Source organism: Protomyctophum parallelum (assembly GCF_964188405.1).
Source record: "Protomyctophum parallelum genome assembly, chromosome: 12".
NCBI lineage: Eukaryota > Metazoa > Chordata > Actinopteri > Myctophiformes > Myctophidae > Protomyctophum > Protomyctophum parallelum.
In genome coordinates, this window is record NC_139712.1 from 38,328,099 (window position 1) to 38,351,595 (window position 23,497).

Genomic DNA, 23,497 nt, shown 5'->3' on the forward strand with positions numbered 1-23,497 from the left:
TTTAATTTAATTAGCCTCATAAAAACAAATGTAAGAAAAACATGCATTCCAGCTGATATCTCCGAGCATCAGCTCTGTTTAGCCCATCTACAGTACTTCATCCGATCGTATGTAGGGCGGTCGGTGTTGCACGCAAAAATAGCAGATCTACAATCTGACGAAGTGATCGTGAGATTGCAAACTGCCATTTTCAACATGATATCATGCCCATGGGCCATTTGCTCAAATTAGACACGCCGGGTTCAAAGCTGTAAATATTACTTACACTGGCAGCATCCAGTTGAGAGGCATCTCCATCTCCATCTTTTGTTGGCTGCTGGTTCTCCACACACTCTGTGCCCATGACACAGGCGCACAGACATGCCGTCACTTCATTGATATCCGTCTCATCACTAGGTGGTCAAGAGCTATAGCCATCCTCTTATCTCAGATCAAAAACATGCACATAAATATAAGACAGAGCTCAGAAATCGGTATCTGTGCATAGCAGTGAGTGCAGGTAGTGTATGGCTGAGATGCATTTGCAGCCCAGGCAACAGGGGTGTGTGAAACCAGATCCTTTCGCTCAGATGAGCTGTGGGAACAGAGTCGACCATGGTGAAGTAACACACCTCCTTCAGTCCTGTGGCTAAGGTTTCATTCATTAAAAAGCATTTTCTCATTCATCAATCTCAAAGAAATCAGGCTATTCAATTTGACAGTTTGACAAGAGGAAGGGTGCATCCACAGCAAATAAACCAATTAGCACTTAGCATTTTCCAACACATTTGAAATCAGAATTCATGTCAACTGTCAAGCTAGCAAATCTTCTTTAAAAATGACACAATTTGGTCATTTTGTACAAGACTTTTATTTACAATGTTAACAGGAAGTGAGTGTGACAGCTGACCGACTGCTTCTCTGGCCAATTTGTGCTCAGAGACGACACACAACAAAAGAAAAAAACAAGAAAAAAAGGTTCCAGCCTTAGTGAAAAACAAACAAAAAACACAAGAAGTACTCAAAATTTAAAGCAGAAAAAACTTTGTCATAATTAATTAACATAAAAACAAGTTTCAGCTGGCATAAGACAGGGTGGGGGTATAATGAGCAGCATCGTTAACACCCACAATATGGAGGGAGTCAGTATTTTAACACTTTTTAAGGTGTCCCTCCCAAGTTGCAGGCACTGAACTTCAACATTGAATAAACAGACATACATTAACAGACATACAAAGCACAAAATAAAGCATGACATACATTCACAAGTAGGTTTAAAGAACAAAACAAAAAACAACAACGTGATCTTTGAGCCTTCAGGACGACGGTATGGGGGTGAGGTTTACGCACATTCACAGAACAGGGATCAAGGGGGGAAATAATTAAGTTTCATTTCCTGAAAAAGGCGCTGCGGGTGAAAGTGTTCCACAGGTGGGAGGGCTTTCGCTTCTGGGGCTCGGCCAATGAGAACACCTGCTGCTGAGGCACGCTGGTTGGCACGGTGACGTGGCGTTGGTGAAGCGGGTGAAGGTTTTGGTGGTGAGGCGGAAGAGAATCAGAGTACCCAGTGGCTAACAGAGAAAGTAGAGGGAGATTATTTAAAAACCTGACAATTAACCACATATATAGAAACCTCTCGGTTATACTACAGCATCACATAGAATAAAAAATAGCAGATCTGCTACTTTTTAATTTGAATCGTGATAAGTAACAATTTTGGACATAATGTGGATTCTACCCGACAGACGATATATAGCAACATCCATTCAAGTTTTTCCAGAGTTGAAATGGGTCAAAGATGACATGGTTACTTACTCTTGATCTTCCCTCGTTTGGCCTTTCTGGCATTAAAAATAGCCCGTTTTCTTTGCTCTTCACTGATCTCTATCCCTGTCACAAGAGAAGAGAGAGAGAGAGAGAGAGAGAAAAGTAATGTGTTAAGTAGTGTATTATACATTTTCACGGCATAGATAATATTCTCGAATCTGTGTGGCAGATGGGCACATTTAAAAAATGCCTGATAAACCCGCCCCATATTGGCATACTGGGCCCCACTACATCGGGGGCAGGGAAATCCAATCTCAATCGAGCGGGGCCAGACCATATCTGCCGAAGGCTCTTTTTAACTAGCAGATTCATCTGGTTTCCAGGTTACTATTTTCTAACTAATCATTGCTATAGAATGTTCAGTAACAGAGACCGCCCTGTCTCTCCAGCTCTTAAATAAACAGAAAATAAATGACTGAAAATAAATGACTAAAATATGTTTTTGTGGATGGAAATGACAAACGACTTCATTTGCACCACTTGCAGGGGGCGTAGTTAGACTTTGTAGCATTCGAAGATTGTGGAATGGTTGTCTGGCTTGAGAGACTAAACTCCATTCTAAAACATATTAGGAGTAGTGTGCTACAGTCCTTTTGGAGTCCTTTTAACACCTTGAATGCGCCGGAATGTTTAAAAAATAATAATGGCGCTATAGGGCCAAGCAGATGAGGCAGATTTTACTCTGAAAAGCCCCCAAAACTGGGAGGCATAATCTGTCGTTACCACCTTGCACTGTCACTAGAAGTGTTTATATTCCAAACAAGATGCTGTTAAGTCATAAATGAAGACAAAACATTGCAGTTTTGATCAAAACCATGGAGCGCGCCCTAGATTTATAGTAAAGAGACAGTTTAGTCGGGCCGTAAGCAAGGAAGGGAACAGCAGTGTGCATGCACAAAACATGTCTAGGATCGCTGAGGCAAAAAAAAAAAGAAAAAAGATTTCAGTGATCTCGTTTGATATCATTAAAAAGGACCTAAAGACACGACATAGGCCCCCCGCGGTTTGATTAGAATTGACGTGTATACACGACCACGTCCATAGCACAAAAGGAGTTAACACTCACCCATCTCCTGATCCTCCTGGACCCTGTGTCTCTCCCTGGCAAAGGCCTGCAGCCAACGCTGCTTGTCCTGTGGCTTCCTGCAGCAGAGCATACACAGAGTCTCCAGGGTGGAGGCGTTGCGGAGGCGCAGGGCGTTCCTCAGACTCAAGCCCAGGTCCGGGTCCCGGCCGTCGGCCTGCTCCACCACCTCCGTCTGGTCCATGTCTAGCCGGCCACGGTAGTGCAGTAGGTCCCTGCGCAGGATGTCCTTCTTGCAGAACACGAGCTGGTGGTCGAACAGGAAGAAGTGGCGCTGCTGCGCCTTGCCTTGACGAGGGACAACCCGCGTCATCTCGCCAGAGTGGATCAGCTCAGAGCTGCGCTCCAGGGCGTCAGCTCCCTGTGGCAGCAAGTTAACAGTAAGATGTTCATGAATGCAATTTATTTATCGCTTAAAAAATACGAGAAGTCCACTTATATGAAGTAACATATTGTTCATTTGAGCGTGACCAATAAGATGGTTAACATCACCTCCCAGTGCAGAATGGCCACCTGCCAGTGAGCGATGGCATCAACACTCTCCAGCCTCCTCTTCCTCTCGTTAATCAGACTGGCCACGTTCTTCATAGCCTCATACGCATTGCTCACTCCACTGTAGTCACTAACAACGGAGAGACCATGTTAGCATCCAAGTACACCACAGCAGGGGTTCATGATGTTAGTGATAGAAAGAGAAGGTTGACAAACTTAAGTTTGTAAGTTATTTGTTGTTCGCAAAAGAAAGTAAACGGGGTGTTCTGGCTTCTGGTGGTACCTGTGCTCCTTGGGGGTGTACTTGAGGAGCTCTCCGAGCTGAAGGGGGTATTTACAGATCTTCTGAACCGGCGTGAGTAGGAAGCCAGCAATGGAGATGTCAATCATCTGCTGGAGGAGCCGGCACGCCTCGAAGAAGTGCTTGTAACGTCCCAGCTTCATCAACCGCTGAAGCTCAGCACATGCTGCTGGGTGGGTGTTGCAGTAGTCCGAGTAGATGGAGAAGCCCTCGCCCTGACGCGGAGCGAGACAGAGGTTAATTCGGTGGTGACTTAAGTGACACTGAATCCGTTGTGAATTAATTAATGAGCAAGTGACCCAAGTGAGTGTTCGAGGATTGAGTGAGTGAATGTTCAGTGTTTGTGCATGTGTTTAGATCCAATACCTGCAAAAGAAAGCAAGAGCCTATCTCGCTCAGATGTGGTTTATCTTTGTTGTATTTCTTCTCCAGGTCACGGAGGAACTGCCTCTGGAAGCGGTAGATGTCCTCTATGTTGCTGAAGATGGTCTTGAGCTGCTCTTCAGTGAACATGGTAGGGTGTTTACGACACTGGCGGATATAACCCTGGACAGAGAAGAGCAAAGCCTTTTATAGTATATCAACACTGACAGGACGCCTGGAAACAGTTCAGCTGCTGGCCAACAGGTGCCGCCAAAGGCTAAACATGTAACCATAACCCTGTTGATTTATTTACTAATTTACTAAGTTGAAGCATTTCTTATCGGTTAATGTAAAAGGAATTCTCATCTCTTCAACATTACCTCCATTTCAATATTGGTGTGAGTAATTATTATTCTCTTGAGACAGACTTTTGGTTCCCACAATTATCCTGAGTGACAGCATGCACATTGGAAGCACAGAAAAGCCATTGAAAAAAAGCAGATGTGCCTCCACCCACTTCAGTTTCACCTTTGCAGTTGTGCAAATAAGCCCTACTTTAAATCAAATTAGTCTTAAGTGATCGTGTGCATTCCTGTACAAAAGTACACAGGAAAGGTTGACAGCAAATGTTCCAGGGATGTCACTAACAGATCGTCTTGCAATCGGATAGCCGACATCATTTTTATTTAAATTGACGGTGTAGCCTAAAGCTGAAATACAGTTATGATGACCCACATGAAATGCACCCAAATCTACATTAGAATGAACATTTATCAGAATACTAGATATTCAATTAGGCATTTAATTATGCCTTGATCTTCGCAGCTCAAATGCATTAAGCAACCTACACAGCTTGACCCAGCCCAGGTAACTGTCTGCTTGTAGGTTTAGTATACACATTTTTATTAAAAGATCAACATCTAGAGTGCACTGCAGTCTGTTGGCACGACCACAGACATTCCCAGTACTCCCAGATAGCAGATGAATAATGGTTAAGGTAGCCAGTCTGGGGGAGTGTTCCATTCTAATGGATTCATTTCCCGGATTGGGGGGAAACCTCTCATATAGCTCTCCACTTTGTTTACTTGCCCATTTTCCTCAGAAGTAACATAGATGTCAGAAGAGCAGTTCTTCACATTCTTCTTTGTGTCCCCATCCATGCGCAATAGATCGCTTGGACACACAGGTGATGATTATATTCTAAGTGATTAGCATGTTGCTCATGCTGCTGCAGTTTTATTTGAGCACCGTTTTGCAAAGCTCTCGGCCATCTTTGTGAAATGGTCCCATACTGAGCTATACTATCCCTCTCACTCTTGAACTCTCTCTGAACTAGTAGCCTGTGAGCAAATTTGTAGCCAAAAAGCATATTCACATATTACTAAATAAATGACTAATCGGCAAACCAAATAACAGGTGACATCCCAAACATACACATTTCATTCATACACTGCAAACTTCTGTTGAAAACTCAACCCACTACAGATCAATGAACACTCATGAATTGTTGCCAGTGCCAAGAGTGCTGTGGTCTAGGTGGGCAGCTCCAGTACCTCACAGATGTCTCTTAGGTGCTTGATGTAGATCCGCTCGGTGTTCATAATCTCTTGGATCACATTGGTCCTCATCTGCTCCTTGTGCTGGCTGCTGTCCCTGGGGGCCGGCTCCTCCTGGTCAGCGATGCTCTCTACACTCTCCCCGCTCGAGTCCTCTTGGTTCACACGCAGCTGTGTACAGACAAACACACATGCATGTGAATGCACCACACCCACAGTGGGAACTGAACCCCAACTGGGATCACAGAAAAACCTTCAGCTAAAAGCTCCCATAATGGTACATCATGAGGATATACTGTATACACATCAGTTTGGTAAATGTCGCTCTGTTTGCAATCATTTATTGTGCTTCACAAACAAGTGAGATAAGGGACCATTTTCATTCAAACAAATTTTAAATACACATTGCCATTAAAAAAAAAAAAAAAAAAAAATGCAAGCAAGTTAACTACTAAAACTATGATAGCCCAAGAATGTTCCACATCACTATGACAACACAAACACCAATTTAACCAACTCCTGTTCGGTCAACAGCACCAGGCAATTACACAGCACAGCAGATGAGCATCTGACAATCAACTGGCCTCACCGTGGTAACCACAGCCAGCCTAATTAAGACTCAACTGCCAATCAGCAGTGGTCGCCACAGAAACCAGCCGAACCTCTGAACTACCAAAGCCCTGTACACACAGTATTAAAGGGGGTTAACGGGGCATGTTTGGAGCAAAGCCAGTTTGAAGCCCTTTGCTTTGTGGTTGGAGAGCAAACATGCATTTAGACACACAGGTCAGGAAGTCCACTTACCCTGACAAAGGTGGAGGGGAACCAGGCCTCCCTGTCGACAGCCCTGCCCCACCACCAGTCCTTGTGAGAGGCATCCAAGATGCGGATGACGTCCCCTGCCTTGAAGGCCAACTCCTGGTCCTCCATGGTCACATGGTCCCAGAGGGCCTCAGCGTACACCACATGACCAGCGATTATCCACTGATCCCCACACACACACACACACACACACAGTACAATATTACATGCCGGGCAAGGCCATGTCTTATGTCAAACATACAAGATTACATCTGGATGTCTGGGACACTGCAGAATGTGCCTGTTCTGCTAAGGTAGCAGACCAGACAAAGCAACAGCCCAGTGCATCTTCACAACACACAAACTTTGTGTCTTTGTGACTGACTGCACAGACACACACACTGGGATTAAAGTGAGTGACAGAATGTTACATCCCAGCAGATCCAACCCATGTTTTCCACGGTTCAGTTGTTGTCAGGAAGGCAAGCGGTTGGGATCATGGTGTTAATTCCACCAAGCTGACTCACCTCGTTGAGCATGGGGAGCTCCACCCCCGACTGCAAGTAGGGTGTCCCATCAGTGAGCTCATCAAAGCTGCCGTCCTCCTCGCTCACACTGTCGTCCACCGTAGAGCTCTCGGAGCTCTCATCTGCAATGCACAGATGACAGAATACATGGGCATTAACACGGTGTGTAAATCTACCGGTTGACAAAACAAATCTATTAATCTAGCATTACTTGCAAAACAAAAACAATCTGCAAAATCAACGTGGTCACAGACCCGGTTCTGTTCCTGCGCTGTCCTGAGACACGCACATCAACATTCCCAGACTCACTATCTCTGTTGTTGTTTTTTCCCCCCCCGCTAAACACAATCCCCTGGTTCTCACCGCTGAGGACTCTCTGGATCTTGTGCCGTCCGAGACGGTCCAGTCCGATGGGGGTGCTCTGGGAGAGGGTGGAGGAGGGGCGGAACCTGGCAGACACAGCTCTGTAGGGGGGCACCTGGTGGGACGGAACCGGGGGTCGCGACAGGGGCTGCAGGGGGAGAAACCATTGTGGGATTTAGTTAAGGGTCGTGGATTATAGCAAAATAAAATCTCACGGCTGAAAAATGGCGTTCGGCCAAGTACTAATCTGTGATTTGTGAAACAGCATTGAAAGGAGCCCCCACGCACACACTAGGGTTTCATAAACAATTAGCACAATATGTAAAATTATGTTTTGGTAGCCATACAGCCAGCCAGTTGCACATCAAGGCTTTTATGAAATATCCTAGAATATAGTTTTCTGGAAGATTGAGCATGTAATGTATTCTTTTGCTAGTTTGACCGCTTAAAATACTTAAAGGGAGTGCCACATCTTTTTTGGCTGGAATCGTTTTTATGTGCAATGGTGTATTAACTTTGTATTTAGGGTTTCTTCCTGGAGGCTGAACCCTTGACAGTCAAACGGGCCAATGAAATAAACAGTAATATAGTGACATCACACTATAAGCCATTCCCCTAACCCCTCCCCCTTTAAGATGCAACTACAACTGTGGGTGCGGCTTCAGTACAGGTGGATCACCACCCACCAGGCATACTTTTTTTTTTTTTTAAGATATTTTTTTGCGGCTTACGCCTTTTATTGATTTTTGAAGGGACAGACAGTAGGCTGACAGGAAACGGGAGAGAGATGGGGGGATGACATGCAGTAAAGGCCGTGTCGGGTCCGGGAGTCGAACCCGCGGCACACTGCGACTGGATTACCAGTCCGGTGCCCAGACCGTTACGCTACGGCCTGGGCCTACCAGGCATACTTAACTGGTGGGCGTGCCCACATAAAAACATTTTAACAAATACTGTAGACTTTTTTGAAAATAATTATACCTCCTTATATAACAATAAGACCTGATGATCATGTTTTAGTGTGGAAAAAAATCACGGCACGCCATCTTTAAAATAATGAAAATAGCTGATCTACAAGCTTTTCGCTGTGCGACATGATGACTTATATGCAGTGTTGCGACTAACGCCCTTACATCGCGTTACGTTACATAACGTAACTACTATTTGCAGTAACTTGTAACCTAACGCTTTACATTTCCCCAGCCTTATAGTTATTGTGCGAGCGTTACCCACGTTATGGCGTTATGTCAACTTATGTGATCAGTGAAAAGTCTTGCAGCTCCGTGAATCTATCATACAGGCGTCTCTGTGCTGCTGACTGCAGTGCAGAGAGAGAGAGAGCGCTCTCTGTGTTGACAGTTTCGTTTGTGCAGTCATACTAGCCTCTGAGGCCACATGGCTTGATACACCCTAACATGATAAAAGCATGTCGCATTGATTGATCGCATTGATTGACAGAGACAGTCTACAGGGTGGGCGGGCTTACTGGCCGTCGTAAACAGTAACACACACACAAACCCTTGTAACGCATACATAGACACTACACAGACAGAAATCGCGGGTTGAACGAAAATCATCATAATACAGTACCACACGCTAAAATGGCAAATGCGGATCATGACAGCGAGATCGGTTGCTTTGGGGGTTGGAAATATCGATTTTAAATCGCCACAGTAGCATGTCACCAAGAGTCAACTTGACAAAATGATTGCTATAGGTTGCCTATGTTGTTGAGGAAATGCTTCCCCTCTCAACGCCGGTGGAGTCTGTTCCTTGGTCAGCAAAATACCAGTGAAAGCAGGGCCAATGTGCAGAAATACATTTTCCAAATAGTGAACAGTGAATATTCTAAAATGGAAGATGAGCTCAAAAATACATTTGATGAAATAGAATATCTCTATAAAGATGCCTGTCAAAATTCCTGAACATGTTTTATTGTTCCACTACATTTCATAATGTTAAGAGGGAGTTGTCTTTTCTCTTACTGTGCGACAGAACAAAAAACCTTCTTTTAAATCGTTTTTTATATTATTATTTTTTAAAGTAAAGTAAAGTAAACTAAAGTAGTTACTTTCATAATTTAATGTAAAGTAAAGTAACAAATTACTTTTTTAGATAAGTAACGATAACTATAATTCCTTACTTTTTAAAAGTAACTTCCCCAACACTGCTTATATGGAATTAAAATGAATGAAATCAGTCATGGTGATGATGAATCCATGAGTGCTATGATGGCTCACCGTCGATATAACCAACCTATTCAGTACAGACTTACTTCTGCATAAAATTATAATGGATCACGTGGATTACATGTGGCAATTGGACAGTAAAAAGCATGTCTACTACGCAGTACGCACTAGAATACCCGGGAGTCATTAATGCAAGCCTGCGATGCTGCAGGGGCGAGTTCCGAAAGCAACGCAGAAGTGCATTAATGACGTTATTGCAATTATATTATTATTTATTTCTTAAGATTTGCCACACATTTTGCAAATTTTCCCTTATTAGTAGCCAAAACACCCCTGAGGGGATCGACAACGGGAAGTATGATTACTCTTAACGCGACAAGCGACGGGACTGCGATTTACGTAGCATGTGACATGTCAAACTAGGGGGTTTTCATGATTCTGAATCCATTCCAAGCATTAGTTTTGCACAAAAAACACTCCTTGGGCTTAAAAACTGCCATAGCCGTCATCAGAAAGTCGGGCCTTACCGAGGGCAGGCGACACTCCTTCTCCTCGGGGGAGGAGAACAGCTCCTCTCCTCCTATCACTGAGACGGGCCGCTGCTTTCGGCTCTGAAGGTCCCCATTGACGCCACGGCCGTCAGGACTGTCTCCACTCACACAACCGTCATTGCTATTGTAGTCTTGACAGGATGTTCCGTTTGTAGTTCTTTCATCCGGATGCAGCTCTGCCTCTTCCTCTGGGATGGGGCATTTCCTTGACACCAGCTGGCCGTAGGCAGAGATTGGCCGAGGCCGTGTTCTCCCCGCCCTCCGCCTGGGGTTGACGGACGACGGTGATTCTATGGAAGAGGTGGACGCCTCTCCAGGGGATGAGGATGACCCTGTGGATGATACTGGCGAGAGAGGAGGGGTGCTACTGCATGCCTCGGCTTTGAGAAGTGCCTCTTGTACATTTTGGTCAGATGATGCCTGGAGAGCAGGGGGGGACAAAGGTCAAAGTTCACAGGTCAATGAGGCTAATTTATCACTCTTCCCCCATTCAACAACCTGCAATGGTCCTGAGATTTACAGGCTGTAGGACAGAAAGTCTGTGAACATGTTAATCAGAAACAGAGCTGAGTGCCTTCAAAGTTAGTAAAACTGTCTTTAAAGGCAAAACGAAAATGCTACATTAAGGAGTACATTTTCAAGGAACCATATCAGGATTCTCACTGAAAGTCTGGCACAAACCATGTGAAAGTATTCAACTATTCACACAGTGATTGCCCAAACACTCAACACACAACTGGGTGTGTTGAGTGGGATTATCAAGAGTTATCAAGAAAATATGAAAAAATATTTCCTTCATTTAGTGATAACATCCTGCATGTGTACTTACAGTATGATACATCTATTGTATAGCTAAATGGTCAAATATTGGCTAATAGTTACTCATCTAAAAAGTTTTCTAAATTGTTTAGTTAGCGAATGATACTCCGGCTGAAACCTCACCTCGTTCTCTTGGTCTGGGTCCGGTCCCCTGCATATGCACTGAAATGGCACACAGTGGCCCAGCACCATTTTGAAATATACCCACACTCATATACAAACATACACACAGGCCCGTCTCCTGAAAGCAGTCTTCACAAGTCCAGCTAATGCCTCCTGCCTCTTGCTATTGAATGGAAACCAAATAGTATTTCCTCCATTGATCCTCTTAATCAAGAGTCTGGCTATATGGCTAGGATTTTATCTAAATCCATTTAGCTATATGTTTACAATTCTGCCTGTACGGTCTGTGTTGCTCCAGCTATCCTGGGCCTAGTACGCATTGTTATCGGACTTTGACCCAGCGGGCTGCCACCACCACAGGGAGGGAGGGGAGGGAAAACAGACAGTGGGGAGAGGGGGGCTGGGGGGAGCATGGCACTTACTGATAGCTGCCTAACCTGCCACAGCAACTGGGAATATGGAGCTGGAAGCTTTGCGCAAGGGCTGCTAATCACAAACAAGGTGTAATTATTAACCCTGGGCAGCTCCTTCAGTGTGGAAGGTAAAACAGTACCACTGGCTTCAGCATGTGACCCAGCTGTAGCAGAAGTCACAACAATTGTTTATGACTCAGGATGACATAAGGGGAGGGACGGAGGGCGCGAAGAAAAGGCGCAAAGATTTAAGTTACTATTGTTGATTAATTTCATTCACACTGGTGGGGAGTGCAACAGCTAATTACACTAATAGATTTAAGTGATTAAAAAGAAGTTCGGTAACACTTTATATTAAGGTCGCCTTTATAATGCATTATAAGCTCGTTTATAATGCATTATGTGCTTATAAGGCATTATAACACTTGTTTGTAATCATGTAATAACTTATAACCACGTTATAACATATTGTAAGTGCTGGTCATAATGCATTATTATGCTCAGTGGAACAGCACATTATAACAATTATAAGGTGGTTATAAAGGCACATAGAGAAGTGCTGTAATCTTGTGTCATAATGCATTATAACCAATGTGTATTAAATGGAATAATGTCTTAACATCAATAATATGATATAGCAGGACTTTGAGACCTTTAAGTATAATGTGCTGTTCCACTAACATAATAATGCATTATGACCAGCACTTATGTTATAAACGTGGTTATAAGTTGTTATACATGATTTATAACGAGTCTTATAATGCATTATAAGCACATTATAATGAATTATAAATGCGCTATAATGCATTATAAAGACGACCTTAATATAAAGGGTTACCAAAAGTTCAATCATAACTGAAGTGTTGATTTCGTCGACTAATACTATGACAAAAAATCGGCTACCTTTTTTCACTGACTAAAACTAAAAAAAACTAAGCCATGATGACTAAAACTAATGAGCATCGCACCTGTCACAGACATGCACAGAGCAAGTTCAGTCAGGAAACCTCAGCATCACATTCTCACTCACATGGTTCACTCAGCCAATCACAAACTCACTCCATCTTCATACCGGCTATTTAAACTGGAGGATCTGCACTACCCCTCCTGCTTGTTTGCATGCTGCTGCTGATTCTGCTGCTCTACTGTATGCTAAAGTTTTGCTGCTCACCCGCCTCCACCCCAGCTACCACCTGTCGTTTTGGATCTGCTGTTTAGGTCCAATTCATCGCCAAATCATAATAAATATATTGCTCATTTTATATATTCAATAAATATATATTCCATCCATTCTTGAGTAGTCCTGACTGAAAGACTATTGAATATTTCATGACAAATAAAAACTATACTAAAATGTTAGGGACTAGTGGACAAGATATCCAGTATAAGTCATTTTACACTCTGTTGCATGCGGAGAATAGATCTAATGAAAACTAAAATCAGAATTTGACTGCAGACTCACTCCCAATTTTCCACCATAGTGGAATGTGGTGGAGGTGAAGACTCACCTTCTTCACCACACACACCACACGCCTAACAGCACATCACTGTCCTTGTAGCATTCGTTCTTGATGGGTTTTTTTTTGCAATCACATAAGAATGTGATTTGCATGTATAGACAGAAGCTACAGTAGGTTCATTGTTTACCAGGTATCCAATTGTCTTCGAGAGACTATGGTTCTCTCCGCACTCCATTACAATTTTCCTTGTAGTTTATTGACTAGACCTCATGCTTATACTCTGCTTATTCAGATTTAACTCTGGAAGAGAGCATCCGCTAAATGTCTAAATTGTAATCTATTTCAATCAAATTAAAATATTATAATAATGGGGGTCATATGTAATTCCCTAATATAATTTAAATAGCTAAAATAGCCGTTCTACAAGCGCACCATGAGTCACATTGCAATGCGCTGTGAGCTTGTTGTAGATCTGCATTTGTTTGCGTGACACCATGATACGACGAAGTATAAAACGGGTTTAAGTGGTTAATCAGATTAATTGATTTAGTAAATTATTAAAGAGAAAAAAGAAACCCTTTTAAATGCTTCACATAGATTCATTGATATGTAATATATACAAATATATCGATCATACATTTAAGAAAATACTCTCATCGATTATGACATAGTCGATAGTTGCAGCCCTTGTGGGGACCTTTGGACCGGTGTGTTGCTCGAACTGTTGCACTCTCAGCTCCTGCTTTCTGGCTACAGTTCAAATATCATGCATCATGTCGATGGCATTGCGTCGAGTAATAATTCATTGATGATCCTTCCTGCTCCAGGTGATAAGGCAGACATTTGATCTTTTTATTGCCTTCATCCCATTGTTACTTCACACAGATGAGACACAACCCATGACCTCGCAAGTCTTCACTCACAAAACCTATGACCTCATGAGTCTTCACTTCCACTGTCTTGTCCCTGCTGATTAATGGCAGGGCTGTTTCAGCCTTGAGAGAAGGACACGCTGGTTCACAGGTGGTTTCATTTACTGTACTATAGTTTAGTCTCCTTCCTTTGTTTAGCTTTTATTTCATTTATCTCGTTTTTTGCTTTTTAACCACCTTTTTCTCCCCAATTTAGTCTTTAAATGCCACATACTTCTTACACATTCACCTGCAGTGAGGAGTCCCCCCCCGCCCCCCACCCCCGCCCAACACTCCCTGCAATTACAAATATCAACTTCCCTGCCCGGCTTCCCTCCCCCCAATTGTGTTCGTAGTTCATACACTATAGACGCTTGACAAAGCCAGATGCAACACGGTGGATTCAAACGATGAGCCCATGCGGTGATAGGCAGGCACTTTACCACCCGAGCGCTTCTTTGTTTAGCTGTTTTCCCCTTCACAATTTACTGTGCCACGTTATAGTTGTTTGTATTGTTATTTTGTTGATATGACATTTTACCATTTCAATTATTTTTGTTACGTGTTGTGCAAAGAGATTTGTAAACTGTTTTTAGTTTTAGAAAAATTAATAATAATGATATAAGGACACAGTTCCTTGCTAGCTTAATTCAGCTGCAGGACATCACTGAACACTAAAAATTGTTATTTTCAAACGGAACCGGTGCATAAAGATGACTTCCTTGTTGTTACACAAGACAACAAAACACTGTTTGTTCAGGAGGGAGGGTGCCATCTTTACCTGGTCCACTGACTGCTTACCTCTTTTGGTTGTGACGTGACGTTTGTCTGGTCTTTGCTTCCAGAAGGTTCAATGAGGTTGAGTGGGGGGGAATGGCATTCTGCGGTCAGTGTGTAACAGCTGGTTGAAGTTATAGACAAAGCATTGTAATTAGAGAGAGAGAGTGAAGCCCGTTCTTTCCCCTCTGCATTCTCCACAGAGACCGTGCTTATATGAACCTGGTGCAGGAGCGGGCTGAAGACAGAGTCAGGCGGTGGGTGGAGCACAGGGGTGAATTCAATTTGTGCCTGCCTCTCGTCCGTACTCTCCCCGGCCTTCCGAGTTCGGGCGGGTGAGGGCCGCCGCTGCCGCTCATTGGCAGTCAGGCAAGGCAGTCTGCGGGAATAGTCATCGTGGAGACGGCTGAGGGGCGACAGTGGAGATGTGGGGGAAATGGGGGAAGGGCCTGGGGAGCGGCTGAGCCGCCTCCGGGTGGTGATGTCCGTCATGCTGCCCATGAGCTTCAGCATCTGGTCCTTGGCCTTCAGAGGGCTCTTACAACGTGGGACGCTGCTGCGTCCACGTGCGTCCATTGATGAGGCACTGGCCGTCCTCTGGAGGCTTGCGCTCCTGTTGGGTCTGCTGGTCCCTGGGGAGTCTGGCGCAGGTGACGTAGAACTGGGTGAAGGGGCTTTACGTCTGAAAGATGACTTGAAAAGGTTCAGGTTTTCTGCACTCTTGCTCAGTCTGCGCATCACCTTCACATTTGTGTTCACGTTTACTCCATCTGCGTGCGGGTCCACCTCTGACCCTGACCCTTCAGCTGGCTTCTCGCTGCACACCGTCACATCCTTCTTGCTTCCCCCTCGTCTCCCCTGACCAGTGTCGAGTAAAGTGATTCGTCCTGCTCCGTAAGCTCGCTTGATACTCCGAGAGAACCGAGTGTTCCTCTGAGGACCATTTCCTTCCTCATCTTCTTCAGCCTCGCCATCACAGTCCTCATAATCAGAGCCGTACTGGCTAGTAACAGCAACCTTATGGCCGTTAGACACAGTGCATCCCTCTGAAAATGTGAAGAGGTTAGCCGCATGGCCTGGACCACTGCCTTGATTGCTCATGATCAAGCCATTATCTAGTTGCGGATTGGTTGTAGGACTACACTCTTCATCGTGATTGTCTGTTCCTCTGCTCTGGATTCCCTGGAGCACAGAGGAGCGCAGCTTCTTGAAGGAGTCCACGACAGCAAGTCCTGAAAGGCCCGGCCAGGCCTGTGGGCCACCAGAACCATGCGAGGAGGGACAGTCCGTACTTGGACTGTGCCCAAGGACAGGACACTTCTTTGGGTTAGAGAAGAGCCTCATAATCCGTGAGGGGTGGGGCTTATCATCAGGTTGGCCTATTACAGGACCGGACCAGGCCGAGGAGTTGATGCCATTGAGCCTGCTCTCCTCCGAGTGAGGATCTGAGGTGACTGGCTGTATCTGGGTAACACAGCCAGACAGCAGGCAGGGGGCTGCGGTCCTCTCAGCATGGCTCTGGAAGGGGTAGATGTCACTGAGGGGTCGACTCCGGGGCTGAAGGGGTGGGTCGCCTTTGGGGCTGAGAAGGCAAGGAAGGGAGCCTTCGATGGTGGACAAAGTTCCCTCTGTTTGGTCCGCCTGCAAAGGCAATGTATAGATTCATTAGTACCATGGTCCTCAAAGTTTTTAATTTCAGATTGATAATGGTATACATTAGGCCACACTGCCACAGACCCCCATTTGGTTCCAGACCTCAGGTCTGCAACCCTGAGAGTATACAAATGAACCAAATGGATCCTTACAGGTCCTGTAAGTAAGGGTCCATTTGGTTCCTGATCTCAACTGTAAATCATTTAGTTGGGGGCCCGCTGGAACCAGCCGGGGGCCGGGTGCTCTGACCCCACTTTGAGAACCACTGCATTAGTATTAAAGAAGATTAGTAAAGAACACAGTGGTATTTCTGGAGCCCTGACACACACTGACAGACAGACAGAGAAATACAGTGAGTGAGAGCAGGCTCAGCTGCTGTACATGGCGGTCGGGAGAACAGATTAATGTTACCTGACCAGTGTGTTCAAACCAAAATGGCTTGACTTAGACACCTTTTGAGTGAGCAGCTGTAGCCAAGCCAGTATTGTGTGTATACAGTAGACATATACTCAATCAGCTGTATATTTGACTACATACAGCGAATACAGTTAAACAATAAACAACAATAAAGTTGAGTTTGAGGTGCTTAAATTCACATCACCTGAAATGGTTTAGCCCAAATGTTCCTATTCCTAGGTAACTTATTTGAATCAGTGAATGAAAAGTCAGATCTGATAGATGGAATATACTTTGAAACAGATCTACCAGTGGAAGATGAAAGAGATTGTCACAGTAATACTACAGTGCATTCCTCAGAGAAAGATCATGGAAGATAATTGCAAGTGTGTAAAAAGCGTGTTACGGGGGAATTTAGAGAACGACGTGTATGTCGTGTGTGTGAGCATGGAGCTGAACTGTTCCATGTATCGCCTATGATGATACAAGTTCATAACCGTTTATAACTGTGCTGGGGCGCTGAAAAAGGAGCATCGCTCAGAATGTGTGGGAGCAGCGGGAGAAGGCCACGTTTCACACTGTGAGAACACAGAGTGCATTTCTCCTTGGTGCAGTATTTCTAAGTCCAAGGAGAGTTGAGGCCCAGGCTGGGGTCGCACTGAGCTGTGTGTGTGTGTGTGTGTGTGTGTGTGCGTGCGTGTGTGTAGCAGGGCAGCAACTAATGCAGCCGAGTCTTTGATGCTAGTGGTTGTGGGGTTTGTGAGCATGACTAAGCACTGAGAATCGCTAATCCATTGTGATTGATGCAATAAATTGCCCGGTTTTCTACAGATTACGTCGACAGTGAGGTGATGGCAAGGTGGGGAGGTTGAGGTTTTGAGAGGTCCCTGGAGTGGACTCTCAGCTTCTCATTGAATGCAGACCTCCTGGGCAGCAGCACTGTTAAACTCCCTCCAATATGCTGGTAGCCTGCAGCAGTGGCCTGGGACAGACTGAATATACAGGGATCCTACATATTCCATTTCCAACTTTGCAAGCTTTTTATAGACAAAAATGCCTTATCTGGGTTTAAAGGTTTTGGTTTGGTGCCCAGGAGGATGTGTGCTAATATTGGCTGGGGCTGGGCCATATCTATGTCATATATCATGTATATACCCTTGCTATATTTGTTTTGTTTTTTGAGTGGTGCAACCACTCCAAGGAACAGCAATGTCCGTGTTCCCGTGTTCGTTCACCCACCTATGTGTTGGTTATGAGCACCAGTATATGACTATGTGTACCAGTAGGGGAGCTGTTGTGCCAGAAACAGAGAGAGGGATGGTGCTGCACTGTTGCCTGCTAATGAGAGAGAGAGAGAGGTGGGGGGGGTGGGGGGTGGGTGGGAGTTGCACCACTCAGTTCTGCTTCACACGGGTGTGATTTATAAATTCACCAGTCTTTTCCATTTTCTAAAATCTACAGATGTGTTCAGTGGAAGCAAATAAATAAGTTTCCTTGATAATCTTTGTTAGAACCAGCACGTTCCATAGAACATAACCTTGTGCCGTTTGTCTGGTATGACACAGCCTCGTGTATATTTTTACTTTTTGACAGTATGAACAGTGAACACAGCATTGCTTATTCAATTGTTGGGGGAAGTGGTCGGGGGGATGGGGGACTCCGCTCAGTCTCCTCGCCTGCTCTGCAGCAACAGATGGGCTTTCTCTGTCCAAGTGCCTCTGGAGTCTGCTGTCATTCCAACCAGCTCACTCCATCACACTGAACACTTATGTAAACACAGAGCTACCGCTGCCAAGCACTGCTGCTGACGGACAGTGAACACCCCCTCACAAAACAATGTGCTGTTTTCAAAGCTATGCTCAATTGTGTTGTTGTCCTTTCCTCCTCTGCCCCTGGAAAAAAGAAAAACGCAGTGAATGGAAAAAAGGAGAGTGGAGACTCGATCAATTGTTCCGTGTATCGTCCGAGCCCAAACGTGAGGAAAGTGTGGGGGGGGGGGGGACATTTCTACAGGGTTAGGTGTCTCGTGTTTTTGTGTTTGTTTTTTCCCAAAAACATTCCTCTTCATCTTATCAGCTTTTCCACCACCTCTATGCACCCCCCACCCCCCATGAGGCACCAACTGTCACAGGCCAGTTGGCATCCACAACACTTTGCAGTGTTGATAGCAAGGAGCCAGAACGCATAGGTGGACTATTCCATTTCACAGGAGGCTCAGGCTCTGCCTTGCCAATATTTTATTTAGCCATGACTTTTTAACATATTTTAGGTGCTCTAGGTAATCCTTTTAGCTATGCTCTCCAATCACTGTGATTTTATCTTTTTTTCAATCCAAGCATTACCGCAGCACAGCTCAATTGCACTGCAAGACTAGGCCTGTGTGGTATTCTTTTACCTGTAGACCTCTGAAGACCTGTAAGAATCTGTTTATTAACTTAGTAATATAGTTTACAGTGCAGAGCCAGCTCAGTGCTGAGTTGTGTATTGGTCCTCCCTGGTTCACAGTTAATTAAGAGCTCAGGGAGGAGAACCCCCCCGCATGGCAGCCAGCTGGAGCCAGCTGTAGATTAGACTCCCGGAGACCAGGACAGACAGATTGGATACACAAACACATGGGCAGAAAATGCCAAAAGCACGCCTTGCATAAACACACGTCTCATACAAACAATGCTTTTAGAACATCCTTTCCCACCGGATAAAGTGTGCAATGGATTCGCAATTTCGCATTTCACTTAGGTGCCGCATCACGCATTATGCAAACATGCACCCATGACTTCACAAGTTCGTAAACACACTGCTACATGAAGACCAGGGAGGAAGGCATTCTATCTCACTCCCTTTCCATTTGTGGGGAAAAGTCAGGCTCTTATGTAAGAGGTCATAAATGCATAATGATTAGTTAACTCCCGCCCCTGGTTCACCTCTAAAGTAGTATGTGCTGCCTCAGGCTAGGATAAAAACTAATTAGGGCCAAAATGAACTGAAAATTAAAAACAAGGAAAAAAGTCAGTCAGACAGAGAGTATGAAGGGAAGCACTTTCAATTCTCTGGCTTAGCTGTGAGACACCCTGAAGCACCTCTGCCATTCCTTTGTAAAGTGGTTAGTTTACTAGTTGCCCATCAGTCTTTTCAGGTGATTTACAGCAAAATGGCCTCCCAAATGTTCTACAGAAAGGGAATGGTCAGTGACTCAGTGTGTGTAGATCAGTAAGTAGGAATACTTCTGGAAAGGTTTAACAGAAAAGATTTATCTTGTTTTCCAAGTGGATGGGATTCACATGTGAAGTTGTTTCACTGTCCGGCAAGATGAATCAAACACACTTTCGTAAATCTGAATCAACATTCATAATCTATTTTTCCGACATTTCAGAAAGCTTAACTTTTATGCAGCATTTCCCTCGGCCAAGAGTCAAGTCTGAGGCCCGGGTGGTCTGAGGAGACATTTCAGGGGACTGAATGTCCGAGTCCAACAGCAAGACCAGCCGAGAGTTTGAGGGGTGGGTGGGTGGGTGGGCGTGCGTGCGTGCGTGCGTGCGTGCGTGCGTGCGTGCGTGCAGCCATGTCTTCTTCCCTACCAGTACTAATCAGATTACCAAAGCTTTACCAGTCTGTGTTCGGGACTTGTTTCATCCACACATTATAGCCTAATCAGAGAGACAACTAGGCTATTCAGCCATACTGACTGAGAGACAGACAAAAAGATCCATTATGGCCCAGGCCGTAGCGTAACGGTCTGGGCACCGGACTGGTGATCCAGTCGCGGTGTGCCGCGGGTTCGACTCCCGGACCCGACACGGCCTTTACCGCATGTCATCCCCCCATCTCTCTCCCGTTTCCTGTCAGCCTACTATCTGTCCCTTAAAAAATCAATAAAAGGCGTAAGCCGCAAAAAAAAAAAAAAAAAAAAAAAAAAAAAAAGATCCATTATAAGACAATGTGTTGAACTGCCAGTGTTTTCCCACAGGAGGCACCAATATGTGCTTTTAACAAGCACTGGGTGCCAAGTGTTGACAAATGGAAGGTGATCTGGGATAAATGCCAACTATCATGTTCATTTACTGTAATAGTTATAATGAATAAAAAAGGTATTTCACTAAAGTAGCCACACGTCTGGCAAAGGAATGATTTCAAGACAACCATCTTCTAAAACGGCTGGATTGCTTAAAAATCGGAAATGGGTTTTGCAAAGTGCAACTAGCTCAGGTGACCTCTCTGTCAAGCTGTAGGCTACTCCAGCGGTCTCAAATTGTGGCTGTGACCTAGTTCCTTATAATTTGATGAACGGAGACAGAGACTGGGGCCACACCCCCTCCATAGATCATGGGAACCAAGTACCGGTATACGCCAAAGCCAGGGAGTGTCAACCACTTGCACCAACACCAAGGCATCCGCTAACTCACCCACCTGATCCACTGCGGCTTGTCATAGAAACAGCCACCCAGAAATCCAACACCGCACCACAGTGTACAGAGTTTAGCAAGGACAAAACGTTATTAGGCCAAGTTAACAACAAGCTAACCGCAGTACAGCACTCAACTAGGCTGTTATTCCACAAATCTAACTATGCTCTGTGTCAGATTCTGCGTCTTTTACATGTACTTTTCCTTAGGCCTGTCACTATTATTACATAAATTGTCTAATTGAAGTATTTGAGATAATTTGAGATTTTTGCACAATGTAATAATCATAGGTATTTACATGTGGGAAAATGTTCATACATTTAATTTAGACAAGCTTGTACAAGTTACATTTTAATTGCAATTATATGCGAGAACAATGTGTCTTCAAATACAATGTCATGATCATGATGACAACCAAATCTTCTTTCTTGTGTTTCATTATCATTGCTGCTATGACACCTTTATTTCCCTCCAGGTATCAATGAAGGCTATCTTATCTATAAGGGCATATAGCATACAGGTTATCAGGTTATAGGCATACTGCATACAGGTACAATTTTGCCAACAGAGTGTAAAATGGATTTATGCTCCAATAGCACAATAAAACTATGTTCATGATTAATAAATAACAGTCAAAAGGATTTGACTTTGTGAGGGGAAAACATAGTTTAAACAAAACTATTATTAATGTCCTCGTCTGATGAGTAAAACTGAATGCTCCCCATTGTTTGCTCAACTTGCCTGCACCAAAAATGGAATGGTGCCGTGAGAAGTATTATACCTGCTGCTCCTTCATACTTCATATGAAGGAGATACTGAATCTTTAGAATACAAGCAGTGTAAGCTTTTTGTGGAACTCTCAGTCAGTCTGCAATACAATCAATGCAAATGCAACAGGTGGATATACCACTCACTCACATGTCATAACTCCCTAGTTTCATGGCAGGGGAGCTGTAAAAACAAGTTGATGCAAAAACAAACACTGTATGCATGACCAGAATTAACTATGCATCGCAAACAAGCATCAAAGAGGATTACTGTACACAGTGCATTTTTTTCTTCTTTTTTTTTTAAAAGCTTGCAATGAACTCGGGAGGGGGAACTGCTTATTTATTTGTGCATTAATGAACTTGCTTTGCCCATAAAGCTTTGTAGTTGCTGAGAGCCCCCACCCCCTTCCTTCACCATCTCACTGCCTGGCATCTCCCACATCACTATAACAACCAAGGCTGTAATGCACTACAATAGCCCTCTTTCGTTCTCTTTCCAAAAGCACACAACAGGCAAACCTTTACTATTGTGATGTAAAACGAAGCGGCAAAGTAACAAAAATAAACAGACGTCTTATTTGAACATTTGATCGCATGATTGTGTTTTGTTTAATGGATACGATCATACGGCGCATAATGGTGCTTCCTTACCCTCCTCATAGTCGGAGTTGTCCTTTTTGATTTTTCACATCAAAACAGCAGCTGTTTTTGTTGGCTGACCATGGTCAACCAGACGATTTGGAAGGCTGAGTTTCTCTGAAGTCCAAAGGTTGAACTCGACGCTCACATCAGAAAACAACATGTTGTCAGGAGTAAAAGCTTTTGGTTAGCCGCTACCATGCCAACTACCTCGCAACATCTTGAGACAAACGGCTGGCTAACTTTTCAAACACTGGGCTATATACACTAGCAACTTCAGCTAGCTCAAAGTTCACTTGCAAGTTGCAACTTCTACTAAAATCAACCAATTCCTACGCAAAAAAAATCTGTTATCTCCGTTTCAACGGTCGGAAGAAGCTCTCTTGACGGACCTCGTGTATAAAAAGAATAAATACGGAATGGTTTTAAATATCTAGAAATGGTTCAAAACAACCGGGGATGAGCCCGTTGATGCTCCAGCACTAGAAGTGCTTCTTGGCAGGTTGAAACTGCACAGAGCATCACTGCACTTGTTGCACTGATTAAGGGGGAGGGGCCATGAGGTTTGGTTATGAGGTTATTGGTTGACCGGAGCGTGACCATTCCACGACAGCCAATCGCGGATCAATTGGCGATTCCGTGATCTAAAGACGCGCCTTTGATACGTGACTACGTCCCATTCTCTAAGGTCCCATTGAAGAAAAAGGTGCAGCGTTGAATGAGGAATACAAACGTCTCAGTCACTACTTTTTTTTCTGAGTGATTGGTATGCACTTTCTCTGAGCTATTATTGTAAAACAAACAGGACTAGACAGTCCAGTTTTTTGGCATTGCATTGTGTCTACTGTTTAGCCTACATTACGAGCCCATCAACCTGTCAAGACCGCATAATTAGTTTAGGATGTGTTAGTCATTCAATGTTGTTTTGTAATATTGTGAAACTTCAGCACCCCAACAATGTACTGGGGAGGACAATCATTGGGAAAGCATTAAGCAGATCTCATGTTTTTTTTTATTTATGGAGACCACAGAGGTGGAAACATTTTGTTTTGAACAGTTGAATTACACCTCCCCCTCCTCACAGCAACAACACACAAATTAGT

The 23,497-nt window shown here is 44.3% G+C and overlaps 1 protein-coding gene across 2 annotated transcripts; it reads right to left on the reverse strand.

The window, feature by feature from the left end:
- Positions 1 to 871: 871 nt before the first annotated feature.
- Positions 872 to 22,885, reverse strand: spata13 (spermatogenesis associated 13). Of its 2 annotated transcripts, XM_083778399.1 has the most exons (13): positions 22,407 to 22,885; positions 14,561 to 16,177; positions 10,010 to 10,453; positions 7,294 to 7,441; positions 6,931 to 7,052; positions 6,407 to 6,586; positions 5,600 to 5,773; positions 4,050 to 4,229; positions 3,666 to 3,898; positions 3,383 to 3,512; positions 2,873 to 3,251; positions 1,795 to 1,869; positions 872 to 1,550 (listed from the first exon to the last, which is right to left on the reverse strand). In XM_083778399.1, exons 1-13 carry the CDS (start codon positions 22,413 to 22,415, stop codon positions 1,369 to 1,371), a joined length of 3,873 nt encoding a protein of 1,290 aa, XP_083634525.1. In that variant the 5' UTR covers positions 22,416 to 22,885; the 3' UTR covers positions 872 to 1,368. The 2 variants fall into 2 exon arrangements, with proteins under 2 accessions (XP_083634525.1, XP_083634526.1); XM_083778400.1 differs by lacking the exon at positions 14,561 to 16,177.
- Between the last annotated feature and the right edge of the window lie 612 nt (positions 22,886 to 23,497).